Below are 16,278 nucleotides of genomic sequence, written 5' to 3'. Positions count from 1 at the left end.
TATCCCTGAATATTTAGTTCATAGCTTTGATATCCTTGTAACCATGCCTCTGTAATGGCTAAATCATATGCCTTAACTTCGATTTGTGCCATTAACGTATTTACTTTGTTTCAAATACTACATGTATTTAAGAGCTATTAATTTTGCCTATTCATCAGATTTTCCCTATTTAAGCCCATTTGCTGCTTTTTTGTGAACAACTTGCCCCTTCCAGTTCCACTCTGGGTATCATTACCAAACTAATTGCCCTATGTCTCTACTATATCCATTTGCGTTATAAGCCTATGCATCAACAGATGCATTTTTGACTTTAAGTCTACTTGTTCCTTGCTCATTTCAGAATATAACAGATAACAAATTCCAGGTACATTTAAGTTATTTTATTTTTCAAAGTGCAAATTAAGTCATTTAGAATTAAAATGCAACATTTCAATTATGTTTTAATGGGTACTATGAGGACTAACACTTAATACAAGAGCTCCAGCCATTTGTCTGTCATTGCCATTGTATAAACATTGTCAGATCAAGTGTCTTTGTGGAATTTTGAACCAGCTCCACCGTACCTGTATTGCTATTGACAGTCTGTTCAGCTATGTATGTGTATATATAAATAAAAATAGACAGTCTAACACGGGACACAACAACAGTATGACACGGAGGCAGGAGGTTGTCACAATACAGACCATAAGGAAATTTCCACTTTGTTATGATAAGAACTTATCCTACTGGCTAAGTCTATGTTTGTTAGTTATTGTCAGCAATAGTTAAATAACATTGTCAGAATATGACAGAAGCACAGGTTGTACAGCATTAAGTTGGAAACTATAATGAAAATTCAAGTTTTGTTCCCAGTCCTGCCTGCCCACCCACCCACCTCCCCGCAACCACACCCCAATCATGAAGCAAGTTACATCATGCTTGAATGAACCTGGTGGCCCTGCCATTTAATCCAATGTTCCCATCAACATGTGCACCAATGTCTGTCCCAGTATTAGACATGTGGCAGCAGGAATGAAAAGATGCATTCACACACATTCATCTTAACAAAACGAAAAGGTTTGTGATACCAACAGGAATACAAACTTACATTAAAAAAAATTGCTTTGCTTAAGCATTTCCAAGATTGATTCTCATAACACCTAAAGTAGAATGATGTACCCAAATGATGATTTAAATCAGTAACTGCATGATTAGCCAAGGTTTTTTTTGTCTAATTTTTTTGTTCAACTATATTTCAAATCTTTGATATGGAAAAAAATTTCAAACAAATTGAACCTTCACAAAAAAAGCTCAAGTTCAATTTATTAACATTTCAGAGTTTTGCTACAGTAATCCATACTGGGTTTCTTACGCTAATCTGATGTCAGTTAAAACCATTAACCACACAAATGACAAACAAAACGATTTTTGGAAATGTTAAGAAAGTTCAGATATGGAAAAGAGACGGATTTGAACACGGATTTGTGTTGAGATGATAAACAGTTATAAACTCTTGACTACTGTAATGTTTAACCTCATAATATCAAACCCACATTCCAGATTTCATTTTCCACCAAATACATCATCTTGATAGAATTGATTCATTTTGCCCTTTCTCAAATATGATCTGAATACCAGACCATGATATGTCTTTAACTTCACAGCTAATAATAAATATATTTTTCTTTGTATTGTACATAGACACATATTTTCATTAAGATATCAAATGCCATTTGATGGAAGTTGGAAACTCAATGGTGCGTTATGGGCCTGCATCAAATCAAAATAAATATTCACTCATTCACCACAGTCACACCTGTTTTGATACTGCACTCAAACTTCATCCACAGCCAAGGACAGACGCAGAAGACATTCAACATAGTGATTTTGTTCATTGCAAATTATTGGGTAAATTCATGCACCACAGCTTTTACAATTGTACATACTTTACATGATATATAAATCTTCGGTTAAAAGACAGTTTTACTTATATTACCACATCTTACATCCTGAGAAGATTAACATTTTGTGATTATATGCACTAAATTAGACATACAACCACATTACAACAACTGAATAGTCAGAACATTTGGAAGGAACATGCTGGGAGTGTGACTTGAGAATACTGAGATCACTGCAAAGGGATTCTTGTCCCATCCCTGTGTACCACTGCTATGTTTACCAAATCCTCCCCAAGTCAAGATGCTGCCATTCACAATTGAGCAACCTGGTGAATGCTTCGTAAGCACATCAACAGCTGGTGATAGGGGCTGCCAGGAGTCGCCACCATTTCAAACACTGACTGGAAGGCACGGCGATCTAGCTCCTCATCAATCTGCTTCCTGTAGAAGTCCATTGCCAACAAGCAGAAGAGATTTATATCCACTTGTTCAGCCTTACCCATTCGGCTGATAACGTGGGGGAGGCTGGATATGCAGTTAAGAAATTGTTTTGCTGTAACTATACTGTGGCCTGCTCTGTCATGGCTCTGGGGGTTATGATTGATTTACAGCATGTTTTCTGACTTTTCCAAATAACACGGATCAAGTCAACTACGATTTGATATTTAATCATTAGCAGCACATTTCTGTCCTTTAACCATTTCATAAAACATTCATAAGAACTCTCAATACACCAGCTATGGCAACCCCCAGAATTCAAAAGTTTTTGCAGGATTGCAGTGAATTAGTCTTAATTCATTGGGTAGCCCACTTCTGAACCAGATGTACATTCAAATCCCATGCCAGAGATACAAGTCCATAATACCACACTTCACTGCAGTACTAAAGGAATGCTACATAGCTGGAGGTACCAACTTATTGAATCAGATATTAAATCAAGGCTCCATCTTCCTTCTCAGGAAAATATACCAAGGCACTATTTTGAAAAAGGGTCATTGGAACTCTGTGGCGATTTGTGTGCATTAATTTTGTTTTTAGTTTGGATTTTAAACTAGTGGTATACGGGTATTTCATTTTGTGTAGGGGTTTAAAAATTAACTAGGTCAGTCTTTCTTGAACCATGATTTTAAACTAGTATGTTTCAGACAGCAAGGCCTTCTAGAACAGGGCAGCATGGTGGCTCAGTGGTTAGCACTGCTGCCTCACAGCACCAGGGACCCGGGATCAATTCCGGCCTCAGGCAACCGTGTGGAGTTTACACATTCTCCCCATCTCTGCATGGGTTTCCTCCTGGTGCACCAGTTTTCTCCCACATTTCCAAAAATGTGCAGGTTAGGTCAATTGGCCAAACTAAATTATCCATGTTTAGGCATGTGTAGGTGAGATAAATGTAGAGTAGTAGGCGACTGAGTCTGGGTGGGTTGCTCTTTGCAGGTGGGTGTGGACTTGTTGGGCCAAATGGCCTGTTTGCACACTGTAGCAAAGTATAAAAAGTCAGTTTTTTTTCTGGGGAGTTTCAACAGGAAATAAAAAGCCCTTAGGCCCCGAGATAGCACAGATTCTTGGATGAGCAAGTATTTTCTAAAGTTAATTCAAAAGCTTTTGAAGCAAGTATAGCTTTTCTGACAAAGGTCATTTACCCACATTATACTTCAGCTGCCATGCATTCTCCCATTCATTCAACCTGCCTAAATCAGTCAGTCATCTCTACCCTCTCCACCTAGCTTTCTGTCATTTGTCATTTATAAACCTGGTGATATTACATTTAGGCCCCTCATCTAAATCATTTATACTATGAATAGCTGAGGTCTAAGCACTAATCCTGTGGTAATCCATTAGTCACTGCCTGCCACTCAAAAGACCCATTTCTTCTGACTGTTTCCTGTCTCCCAAGCAATTGTCCATCTATAATCAATAGATTAAACCAAATCCTATACGCTTTAACTTTACATGCTGATGTCTTATTTCGGATGTTATCCAATGTTTTCTGTAAACCACCTCGCCAATCAACTCTACTGGTAACATTCTTGAAAAACTCCAATAAATCTGTCAATTTACAGCAGCAAATTCACATTCACACCACTGTTGACGTAAAGAAATGCCTTCTAAATCCTTCATCTGGTCAGTTTACTTTTTTTTTGCGCCCCTGTTATGCCCTCAAATTCCCTACTGCGTGGTTCAAAGATTGCAAAAAAAGGGAAAAACATATCTAGGAATCTTTAGTGAATGACTCCAACAAAAAGAGTTCTATTTATCTAATATCTCTTGCAATCCTAGGACTTTCCAAACCACTCTACATCTAATGAAGTGGTGTTGAAGTGTAGTCACTGTTGCAATGTAGAAATGCTCGAGTATTAAAAAACACAGTATTTAAAAAATATACTGACATTTTAGTCTGCATGATAACTACAAACAAACAAAATGCCAATCAAATCACTAAAGTTTTGCTGGCCACCTCAAAACACTTCAGTCTGTGCCCTTGGCAGAAACCCCCGAATAATGGTAGATCCTAAAAAACACACGAAATGCACTAGCTTAACTCAAACAATCTTATGGATCTCTTAAATCGAGCATCTCGTCTCCTATAAACCTGACAATTATTAATGAAGGATACAGAGCTGAAATCCACGCACTGGTTGAAGCGCTGACAAAAAAACAGGAGAGGCTCCACATTGCCATTGCTATTGGTGTTCGCTGTGTGAAGTTTGAAAGCGACAGCATTACCCAGTCCCTCACCATGGAAGACTGTCCAGTATTGTGTAAAGTCTGAAACACCTGTAAATGAAAGAACACAATGTCAATTCAGAATATAAATGGTTCAATAGTTCCAGAGTTCAAGAAAGCTGACATGTATAGCACATGAGAGGATGTGAGCAGTTTTGACAAAGTTTCACAAAATTCCCTACTTCAGAGGCATCATGCTGAACAGTATAGGGCTCAAGGGAGAAGATGGAGGAAATACCTATATAAAACAAAACGATATGGTTGCACTGAAAGCACTTTAGAGCAAGTTCACTCAGCTATGGGATGAAGTTATGAAGAAACATTAGGCACATTGGGTCTATACTCACTGCAGTTCAGAGGAACGAAAAGGTGCTTTTACTAAAACATAGAAAACTTTAAGGGAGCTTGAGGGAAAACCCAAGGACTATGTTTCCCCTTATGAGGAGTCAAGAATTGGGGGCACAGCTTAAAGACAATGGTCTTCTACTGAAGACAGGAATGAGAAGCAATTTCTTCTTTCAGTTTCAGGAATTCTCCTACAGCAAGCAGTGAATGCTAGATCACTGAACGTATTCAGGCTGCATTAGACATGATTTTGGTCAAAGAGAAGTCAAGGGACAGGATAATAATGAAGGTTGATATTATTATGATATACGTCCAGCAAGTAGGCTAGCTGTTTGTCAGGATGTCCAAGAATGTAGGAGGCTGTGGACAAGGTAGCACTGACAGGGAATACTTGCAGACACAGAGATGGGTTCAAATGGTGTATACTTCAACGCAAGGAGTATCAGAAATAAGGTGGGTGAACTTAAGGCGTGGATCGGTACCTGGGACTCTGATGTTGTGGCCATCACGGAAACGTGGATAGAAGAGGGACAGGAATGGTTGTTGGAGGTTCCTGGTTACAGATGTTTCAGTAAGATTAGGGAGGGGGGTAAGCGTTGCTAATTAGAAATGGTATAACAGCTGCAGAAAGGCAGTTCGAGGGGGATCTGCCTTCGGAAGTAGTATGGGCTGAAGTCAGAAATAGGAAAGGAGCAGTCACCTTGTTGAGTGTTTACTATAGGCCCCCCAATAGCAGCAGAGATGTGGAGAAACAGATTGGGAAACAGATTTTGGAAAGGTGCAGAAGCCACAGGGTAGTAGTCATGGGCGATTTCAACTTCCCAAATATTGATTGGAAGCTCTTTAGATCAAGCAGATTGGATGGGGCAGTGTTTGTGCAGAGTGTCCAGGAAGCTTTTCTAACTCCGTATGTAGATTGTCTGACCAGAGGGGAGGCCATATTGGATTTGGTACTTGGTAACGAACCAGGACAAGTGATGGGCTTGTTAGTGGGTGAACATTTTGGTGATGGTGACCACAATTCTGTGACTTTCACCTTGGTTATGGAAAGAGACAGGTGCGTGCAACAGGGTAGGTTTTACAATTGGGGGAAGGGTAAATACAATGCTGTAAGACAGGATCTGAGGAGCATACGTTGGAAGCATAGGCTGTCAGGGAAGGATATCATGGGAATGTGGAACTTTTTCAAGGAACAGATACGACGTGTCCTTGATATGTATGTACCGGTCAGGCAGGAAAGAGATGGTCGTGTGAGGGAGCCTTGGTTGACGAGGGAGATTGAATTCTGGATTAGTGGTGCTGGAAGAGCACAGCAGTTCAGGCAGCATCCAAGTAGCTTCGAAATCGACGTTTCGGGCAAAAGCCCTTCTGAATGTCTTGTAAAGAGGAAGGAGGCGGCTTACATAAGGTTGAGGAAACAAGGTTCAGACAGAGCGTTGGAGGGATACAGGATAGCCAGAAGGGAGCTGAAGAAAGGGATTAGGAGAGCTAAGAGAGGGCATGAAAAATCTTTGGCGGATAGGATCAAGGATAACCCCAAGGCATTTTATGTGTATGTGAGAAATATGAGAATGACGAGAACGAGGGTAGGTCCAATCAAGGACAGTCGTGGGAGACTGTGTATTGAGTCGGAAGAGATAGAGGTCTTGAATGAGTACTTTTCTTCAGTATTGACAAATGAGGGGGACCGTATTGTTGAAGAGGAGTGTGAGAAACGGACTGGTAAGCTAGAAGAGATACTTGTTAGGAAGGAAGATGTGTTGGGCATTTTGAACAACTTGAAGATAGACAAGTCCCCCGGGCCTGACGGGATATATCCTAGGATTATGTGGGAAGCAAGAAAGGAAATTGCAGAGCCGTTGGCAATGATCTTTTCGTCTTCACTGTCAACAGGGGTGGTACCAGGGGACTGGAGAATGGCGAATATTGTGCCCCTGTTCAAAAAAGGGAATAGGGATAACCCCGGGAATTACAGGCCAGTTAGTCTTACTTCGGTGGTAGGCAAAGTAATGGAAAGGGTACTGAGGGATAGGATTTATGAGTATCTGTAAAGCCACTGCTTGATTAGGGACAGCCAGCACGGATTTGTGAAGGGTAGGTCTTGCCTTACAAGTCTTATTGAATTCTTTGAGGAGGTGACCAAGCATGTGGATGTAGTGTACATGGATTTTAGTAAGGCATTTGATAAGATTCCCCATGGTAGGCTTATGCGGAAAGTCAGGAGGCATGGGATAGAGGGAAATTTGGCCAGTTGGATAGAAAACTGGCTAACCGGTCAAAGTCAGAGAGTAGTGGTAGATGGTAAATATTCAGCCTGGAGCCCAATTACAAGTGGAGTTCCGCAGGGATCAGTTCTGGGTCCTCTGCTGTTTGTAATTTTTATTAATGACTTGGAAGAGGGAGTAGAAGACGGAGTCAGTAAATTTGCAGATGATACGAAGATGGGTTGAGTTGTGGATAGTGAGGAGGGCTGTTATCGGCTGCAAAGAGACTTAGATATGATGCAGAGCTGGGCTGAGGAGTGGCAGATAGAGTTCAACCCTGCCAAGTGTGAGGTTGTCCACTTTGGAAGGACAAATAAGAATGTGGAATACAGGGTTAACGGTAGGGCTCTTAGTAAGGTGGAGCAGCAGAGGGATCTTGGGGTCTATGTTCATAGATCTTTGAAAGTTGCCACTCAGGTGGATAGAGCTTGTAAGGAGGCCTATGGTGTATTAGCGTTCAGTAGCAGAGGGGTTGAATTCAAGAGTTGTGAAGTGATGTTGCAGCTGTACAGGACCTTGGTAAGGCCACATTTGGAGTACTGTGTGCAGTTCTGGTCACCTCACTTTAGGAAAGATATGGAAGCTTTGGATAGGGTGCAGAGAAGATTTACCAGGATGTTGCCTGGAATGGAGAATAGGTCGTTCAAGGATAGGTTGAGTGTGCTAGGCCTTTTTTCATTGGAACGGCGAAGGATGAGGGATGACTTGATAGAAGTTTATAAGATGATCTGAGGAATAGATAGAGTAGACAGTCAGAAACTTTTTCCCCGGGTACAACAGAGTGTTACAAGGGGACATAAATTTAAGGTGAAGGGTGGAAGGTATGGGGGGGGGGGGAGGGAATGTCAGGGATAGGTTCTTTACCCAGAGAGTGGTGGGGGCATGGAATGCATTGCCTGTGGGAGTGGCAGAGTCAGAATCATTGGTGACCTTTAAGCGGCAATTGGATAGGTACATGGATGGGTGCTTAAGCTAGGACAAATGTTCGGCACAACATCGTGGGCCGAAGGGCCTGTTCTGTGCTCTATTCTTCTATGTTATTTTGGTTCTAAAGTAGCGTCAAAAAGAATTTTTAGTTCTGTGAAGTCAACTTGTTTTTTTTCAAAAATGGGTAAGAAACAGATTTCTAGCATTGTGTCAAAACAATATCTCCAATATATCATGTGACAATCTTAATGATTAAACAAGCTACCTGGTGAGAGAATTGCACAAGCGTTTATGAATTTGAGCTTTAATGACAAAGAAAGAACTGGAGACAAAAAGCTGTTCAGAAGATATATGCCAACAAGTGATCCAACTAACTAGAAAAAACTCAGATGTTTCCTTACAGTTCAATGGAATCAGTTAGCTCGGTGGATTGGACAGATGGCTTTTGTTGCAGACTTACATCAACTGCAGTTTAAATTCCATACCAATAGAGGTGACCATGAAGGCCCTGCCTTCTCAACTTTGCCCCTAAACAGATGTAGGTCAACAAGCTATTCTCATGAGAGAACATCACGTTTTCATATCACGTGTGTGCTTATTGTAATGGAAACAATCGTTTTTGGAGCTATGGAATGGCAGGTTTAAAATGACCAAGTGCAGTGTACATCTTGCATCATGTGAAATCATGAACATACCAGGCACTCCAGACAAACACATTTGCAGAAAGTGTCAATGGTTGCACAAGCTTGAGCTCCAGGTTTCAGAGCTTGAGCAGCAGCTGAAGACACTATTGTGCAGCCACAAGGCAAAGATCCACATGGATCGTACCTATATAGAGGTTGTCACACTGCAAATTAGAAGCGTAACAGGCAGAAAGGGAATGAATGACTACTAGACAGTGTAAGAAAACCAGGCAGGTAGGGCTAGATTGGGTTGGGATATCTGGTCGGCATGGACGGGTTGGACCAAAAGGGTCTGTTTCCATGCTGTTCATTTCTATGACTCTAGTGCAGGATTCCTGAGTCTACTGTGCTTGCTAACTTGTTTTTGATTTTAGTAACTGGTGGTAGCAATGGTACATCAGGACATGCAGCCAGAGCCAAGCCCATGACATCATAGTTGACCCTGCTGGACTGTAGGGGAGAAAAAGGAATAGAAGAGCAACAGTTATAGGGGATTCCATTGTCAAACAGGTGTTCCTGTAGCAGTAAATATAACTCTATGATGGGGTTTTGCATCCCTGGTGTTAGAGTCACGGATGTCATGCAAGACACCCTTCTGAGGAAGGGACAGCAGCTAGAAATTGTTGTCCACATTAGTACCAATGACAGATAGGAAAAGGGATGAGGTCTTGTATGCCAATTTCAGACAGGATAGGAATTTTAAAAAGCAGGACCTTAAGAGCAGTAATCTCAGGATTACTCTCACTACCACTGGCTACTGAGTATAAGAACAATAGATCTGATCAATTGAACGCATGACTTGAGAACTGGTGTAAGAGGAAGGGCTTCAGATTCCTGAGGAATGGAGGTTCTGGTGCAGGTGGGACCTGTACAAGCTGGATCGTTATACCTTAACAGGATTGGGATCAATTAGTTTTGCAGAGAGTCCCTCCTACTGTTGGGGTGAGTTTTGGCAGGGGGATGGGAATCCGAGAGGCAACTCAAATTGGAAGTAAAGATGGTAATCGGAAGTCATAAAAATGCTACGAAGATGAATTTACAGAAGAACTGTCTCTTTAACTGTATCATAGATGACGGACAGAAAATAAAACTGCAGTGGGTCAAGAAAGCAGCTCACCGCCACCTTCGCGTGGGCAACTAGGAACGGGCAGCATGTGCTAGTCCAGTCTATTCACCTTATGAATAAGTAGTAAAGCCAAGTATCAAGTATTCTTTGTCTTTTTGACATGATTCCATTTTCAAAGTTAAAAACACTCCAAATGCATGTAGCATTCACAATAAGGTAGGCAATCAAAAGTCACAAATAGAGATAAGTAAGTATGATCTAATTGCCATTACCGAATCACGGATGGCTGGTTACCAGGATCAGGAACTGAATATTCAAGGATATTTGATGTTTAGGAAGGATAGACATGAAGGAATTGGAGGTGAAATTGGGCTAATAATAAAAGGGATAGCATCACTGCGGGAGGTAGTCAGATAGCAAAAGCAATGTGTGGAATGTATTTGGATGGAACTAAGAAACAGAAGGGGGTAGCAGTTGGATTTACTAAAGATCACCAAATAGCAGTGGTAGTGTGGGGCATTAATCAGGAAATGAGAGAAATATGTAGCATGGACAACAAAGTTATTATGGGTAACTCTCACCTGCATATAGACTGGGTAAAATCAATTCACTGCCAAATTTGCGAAGGGCATATTTCTAGGATTTGAGGGGGATTTTTGTTAAAGCAATATGGTGAGGAGCAAACTAGAGCACATGCTATTTTATATCTAGTATTATGTAATGAAAGATTCTTAGCACCCTCCAAACCTACAACCGCTTCCATCAAGAAGGACAAGGGTGGCCGATACCTTGGAACATCGATAGGCAAAAACGTAGCAGATGAAATAGAATGTGAAAAAAATGTGAGGTTATTTCACATTGAAAGGAACAATAGAGCAGCTGAATATTATTATTTAAAAGGACAGTGTGCGGAAAACTGCAGTGCAGGGGAATTTGGAAGTCCTCGTGCATAGTCACAAGAAACTATCATACGTTTTCAGTCGGGAATAGGAGCAGCAAATCGAATGCTGGTCTTTACTTCAAAAGCGAAGTATAAAAATAGAAAAGTCTTGCTACAACTATACAAGGTACTAGTTAAACCACACCAAGACTAAGGGAAGGTTCCTGATATTGCAGGCAATGTAGAGAAAATTCACTAGGTGATTCCAGCTGTGGAGGGTTTTATTATCAGAGTTTGACCAGGTTGGGCTGAATGGCTTACTTCTGGCTTACGTACAATCATCCATCAAGAGGTAGCCTCATTTGAGTATCATAATAAAATTTCATGAAATTGAAATGAGAAGTCACTTAGGCATTTGGAAAATGCAAACTAAAATATAAAATAGTTAGTATTGTCCAGGATTACATGAGGATTTAGTTAAATTTTGCTAGACATGCTATACATGTCAAGTATCTGGAAACCCCAAAATTCAATTGAACCTGCACCTTTAATTCCACTACCAGCCTTCAAAGAACTGTTTAATAGGGTTTTAATAGATCATATAGGTCCCACTACCTGAAACCAAGAGTGTGAATCAGTATCTTATAACAATTATGGATGTTTTAATCAGATTTTCTGAAGTGTTGTCTTTTGGAAAAGTTATGGTTAATGGTAGTAGAAAAGTTAACCCAATGTTTATTTTTACAAGATGTGGATTGCCCAAAGAAAGGTAAAAACAATGACTGCAGATGCTGAAAACCAAATACTGGATTAGTGGTGCTGGAAGAGCACAGCAGTTCAGGCAGCATCCAACGAGCAGCGATTTCGCTGCTCATTGATTTGATTGACTTTCTTTGGGCAATACCCAAAGTTCAAATCTTATCTCATTTTTATTCAAAGAAATAAGGAACAGTTTGGGAACAAAGTGAGTAATATCTTCAGGTTATCATCCATAACCTCAAGTACTATTGGAAGGAAAGTATCAAATTTTAAAAGGCACGGATTAGAGCTTATTGTCAAGAATGCCCTAATGGGTGGGAAAAAAAGAACTTCCTTATTACTGTTGGCCAACAGGGATGATGTGAAAGAACCTCACATTTAACGAAGAAAAATCTATAAAGCTGAGACACCAGCCTGACAACCTATGCGACAAGTTTGAGAACAATTAACCATGGCTTGAGTTGGCAATACTGCAGTTGTAAAGTACTCCACAATTAAACCTAGATCAGGAAAAAGGCCAAAGCTCAAAATGTCACTGCAGACAAGGTCTACAAAAAGCCAGGATTCACTTGGGGATTTGATTTGTCCAGTACTTCTTTTGTTCAGTTTTGCTGTTTGCTAGGATCATGACAAGCAAGAAAAAAATAGTGTGAAGGCGACAAATCAGATTAACCATAATTTTGTAGATGGAGAAGGCCAAATGGGTAAAGTGGTTGAAACCTGCTGCAATTTCTTCTGATCTTACTCACCCCTTGAAAATCAGAGGCTAAGCAGCACAGCTGGTTCACCTGCCCTTTTTGTCCCAGAAGGACTTATGTCCTGTGAAACCAGAGCATGGAACATTAAGGAGGAATATCTTTACTGATAAGAAATAACGTGAACACATACATTAGGAAACTTGCTTTGCAAGAAAAATGTTAACATTTTCATGTGTGGTCTAAATTTTTAGTAAGATATTAAATGAAATACTTATGTATTTTTCACACAATTATTTTATACAATGCTATGTTATTCCAAGGAAGACTTGTTTGGTCACCAATTTAACCAGTTAAGGAGAAGCCAGGCAAGTAGTGAGGGACAAAGGAATAAAAAGTATACTGATCAGATGGTTGAAGTCAGATGGGAGGGGTCCTTTGTATAGCACTTAGACTGGCACAGACTGGATGGCTGAATACTTTGGTTCTAAATTGCAACTTCTAAGGAAGAAAAATCAATACCTTGTAAACCACTGTGGCCATGAATTGTGGGTAGGGCTGCTGATTGGAAATAAATTCTCCAATAACTTTGTTCATCACATCTTGAGGTGGGAAGAAGTCATCAAGGAACTGTGGAAGGATGCGTGCCACAACCCTTGCCTCACAAGGGAAGCCCCTCCTGATTCTAAACAAAGAGATAGAGAGAAATTCAATTTTGTTTAATATTTATTTGTGGGATGCGGGTGTCACCAGCTAGCCAGCATTTATTGCTTATCCCTCGTTGCTCGAGAAGATGGTGGTGAGCTGTCTTCTGGAACCGTTGCAGTCTATCTGCTGTGGGTTGACCCACAATGCCATTGGGGAAGAATTCCAAGATTTTGACCCAGTAACAATGAAGGAATGGCGATATATTTTCAAATCAGGATGAGGAGTGCCTTGAAGGGGAACTTGAAGGGGGTGGTGTTCTCATGTATCTTCTACCCTTGATCTTCTAGGTGGAAGTGGCTGTGGATTAGAAGGTGCTCCCTGAGGATCTTTGGTGAACTTCTGCAGTGCATCTTGTAGATATAGTGCACACTGCTCCTGAATGTCAGTAGTGAAGGGTGTGGATGATTATCTCTAAAAATGTGCCAGAAAACCTGGACAAACCCTCCACAAATGCCTGATACTTAAATATTTTTCCCAGTGAAATATCTGATCATTCAGTATCTCAAATGCAGAAAGACAACTAAGTTAGTTCAGCATATAATAATAGGAATCTTTTCCTAAATTGGCAGGTAGAACATTTTAACAATGCATTACTTTGGTGTACATTGCACTACAGTTCAAGGATGCTGGATACATACTAGTTCATCAGCTGAGACCGCACAGAGCATTAACAGATATTCCGTGGTTGAGCTCCACAACCACCAAACCTCACCCTCAGCTCACTTGATATCCTACCATCCAGCTATATTAAAACTCATTGTGCTAATGACTACCACCATCCCAGCTATTCAATATTAATCGAAGATTAAAGTGAAGATCTTGAGGAAGACAAAAATACTAGGAAGTTTAGAGGAACAAAGGGATCCTGGGGTGCTTATCCACAGATCCCCAAAGACAGATAGGACTCTTGTCTTTATCAGTCGTAGTATAGATTACACAAGCAGAGAGGTCCTGTTAGAGCTAAGCAAAACTTTGGTTAGAACTTTGGCAGTAATCATAGAAACCAGACAGTGTGGTAAAAAAGGTTATTTGGCTTATCGAATCCACACTGAACCACCAAAGAGTATCTCATCCAGACCCAGACCCAACCCCTCCCCCCAAACCATACAACATAACCGCACATTTATTATGGCTAATCCACCGAGTTACACACCTTTGGACTGTGGGAGGAAACCTATGCAGACACAGGCAAAACATGCAAAACTCCACAAAGACAGTCACCCAAGGCTGGAACTGAACCCAGCTCCCTGGTGCTGAGGGGCAGCAGTGCTGACCACTGAGTCACCATGCTGCAGCTCTTCCAGCAGTTTGCACCTGTTTGGTCAACATGATCAATGATGCACAGTTCGGAAGGTGAAAAACTATTCAGTACATACAAGAATGCCATTACCAGTTATGGTTAGCTGAATTCAGAAACAGCACTTCTTGACCCAAAGCATATGAATACTCAATTGCTTTAGATTTTTATTCCTACAAATTCAGAAAAGCCATCTGAACAGTATTTTGTTTCTATCGACATAAAGTGACTTGTGTTGATTTCTAAAGTTAATTATAGGCAGCAAGTTCACAGAAAACATCACCATTACTTCATTATATTTTTCAAATTCATTGATTTTGGTACCGGGTGGGCCACAATTCTCACTGTGAAAGGATCTCAGCTCCTGATAGAAAGCTCTATTTTCCTTTGATGAATGTGCTATTCAGTTCACCAAGCCCTTCTATGTTGTCCACTGTTCAACAGCTAGGTCTGCACTGCAGACACCCAGCAATTGTACATGGTGTAGTATGTTTACTCAGCTGGCATATTCAACCTCATTGTATCCTGCAATGGTTAAGTCCAAAAAGTCCCAACATAAGTCTTTAGAAGGGATTCAATTTAGAGCACATGGATTAGATTGAGGGCAGCATACAGTCCAAAATTTACAGAAACAGTTTAAAAAAATCACAGGCTTGTAGCATTTAAACAAATCACCTTCTTCTACATGAAATGAGAAGAGCATCCCAAAATTTTATGCCTAGAAAATTGAAAACGCAGTACTACTGAAGTAGCAATTTAAAAAAGTCAGAATACAAAATATACTGGAATTGGAAATTAGCAGGGATTTTACAGAGTTACAGTGTTCTCTCTGAGCTGTGCAATATTGTAGCAAGCCAGGAGTTTCATGCATACCACATACAAATCAGCACATTTTAGTTACCAAACATACACGTCCACGTCAAAAAATCTGAAGGGTCAACAGAGTTCAGTGAATTAGCTACATGAAACAAAAACAAATTAGATGGTAAAGAGGTGGTCAGGCCAATGATTTGCAGCATGGTTTATGGGAAGATTTGAAAACATGGAGGAAAGTTTAACATTGAGGTGTTGATGATTGAACAGGACTTGGTGCAAGTTAGGATACAAGCAGCAGATAAGTTTAATGAAGCTACAAGACTGGGCAGGAGTTGTCGAGTCGAGAGATAACAAAGGCAGAAATAGGCATGCTTAGAGATTCTTAGATGATGGAACATAGAAGGCTATTAATTGGTGGCCTACAAAATCAGACTTTTTGAACTACCAAACTAATCCCACTCTTTCCCCATGGACCTGTAAATATTTCCCTTCATGTTTTCACCTGATTCCTTTTCAAATGTTATTAATTAATTTTCTAAATTCCCAATCATAACAATTCACTAAACAAAACAAATAATTTCTTGTTGTTTTTATGTCTTTTATCAATAGACACATTAGAGAGAGGGAAGCTCAGTGTCACACAAGTGCCAAATCTGTGAATGGTCTGATTCAGACTCAGATGGTGGACAGGAACAGAAGGAATTGTTGACGGGATGGAGCTCATGGTGGACATAAATGACAATAACTTTAGACTTCCCAATAATTCAACAAGTCTCAGCTGCAGTTAGATAGTAAGAGACCTCTAAAGGAGAGGGCACAGATCTGTGATTAAGTATCAAGGGTTACTGACTAAAAGCTTAACTTCTAAGACAGAGGAGTAGAGGTATGGCAGGCTTGGTACATGTGGGAGATACTTATTCAACAGTTAAATTTCTCATCAAACCAACAGGAATAAAAACCCCACCTGTCAAAGAGAACAGAAACCCGCTCCATTGCCACAATAACTGACTCGCTGTCTGGCACCATGCTATCCGTTTCTGAACTCCGACTTGGGCTGCTCTTTTCTTTGCCTGTTCACAGCACAAACAATTCAGAGTTACTGAAATCACATAAACATGTCTTCTTCTAAAAAAGGAAACCTGCAACTCTGACTCATTGTTTGTATAAACTTTTATTTTTGATACTTATTTAAGAAAGAAATCAAACAACAGAATTGCTTCATTTAGTTTGGAGC

At 40.4% G+C, this 16,278-nt stretch overlaps 1 protein-coding gene across 1 annotated transcript in view; it reads right to left on the bottom strand.

The window, feature by feature from the left end:
- Positions 1-365: 365 nt before the first annotated feature.
- The window catches only part of htt (huntingtin), a 264,314-nt gene continuing 248,401 nt past the window's right edge, over positions 366-16,278 (bottom strand). Inside the window, exons 65-68 of the mRNA XM_072594171.1 lie at positions 16,009-16,114; positions 12,746-12,908; positions 4,495-4,655; positions 366-2,405 (exon numbers count right to left, since the gene is read on the bottom strand). Of these exons, the coding sequence (XP_072450272.1) occupies positions 2,192-2,405; positions 4,495-4,655; positions 12,746-12,908; positions 16,009-16,114 (644 nt within the window). The 3' untranslated portion in view covers positions 366-2,191. The remainder of the gene's footprint in view (positions 2,406-4,494; positions 4,656-12,745; positions 12,909-16,008; positions 16,115-16,278) is intronic.

Source organism: Chiloscyllium punctatum, chromosome 2 (assembly GCF_047496795.1).
Source record: "Chiloscyllium punctatum isolate Juve2018m chromosome 2, sChiPun1.3, whole genome shotgun sequence".
In the NCBI taxonomy this organism is placed as follows: Eukaryota; Metazoa; Chordata; class Chondrichthyes; order Orectolobiformes; family Hemiscylliidae; genus Chiloscyllium; species Chiloscyllium punctatum.
Note: the sequence above shows the minus strand (reverse complement) of the source record. Positions and strands in the feature narration are given on the sequence as shown.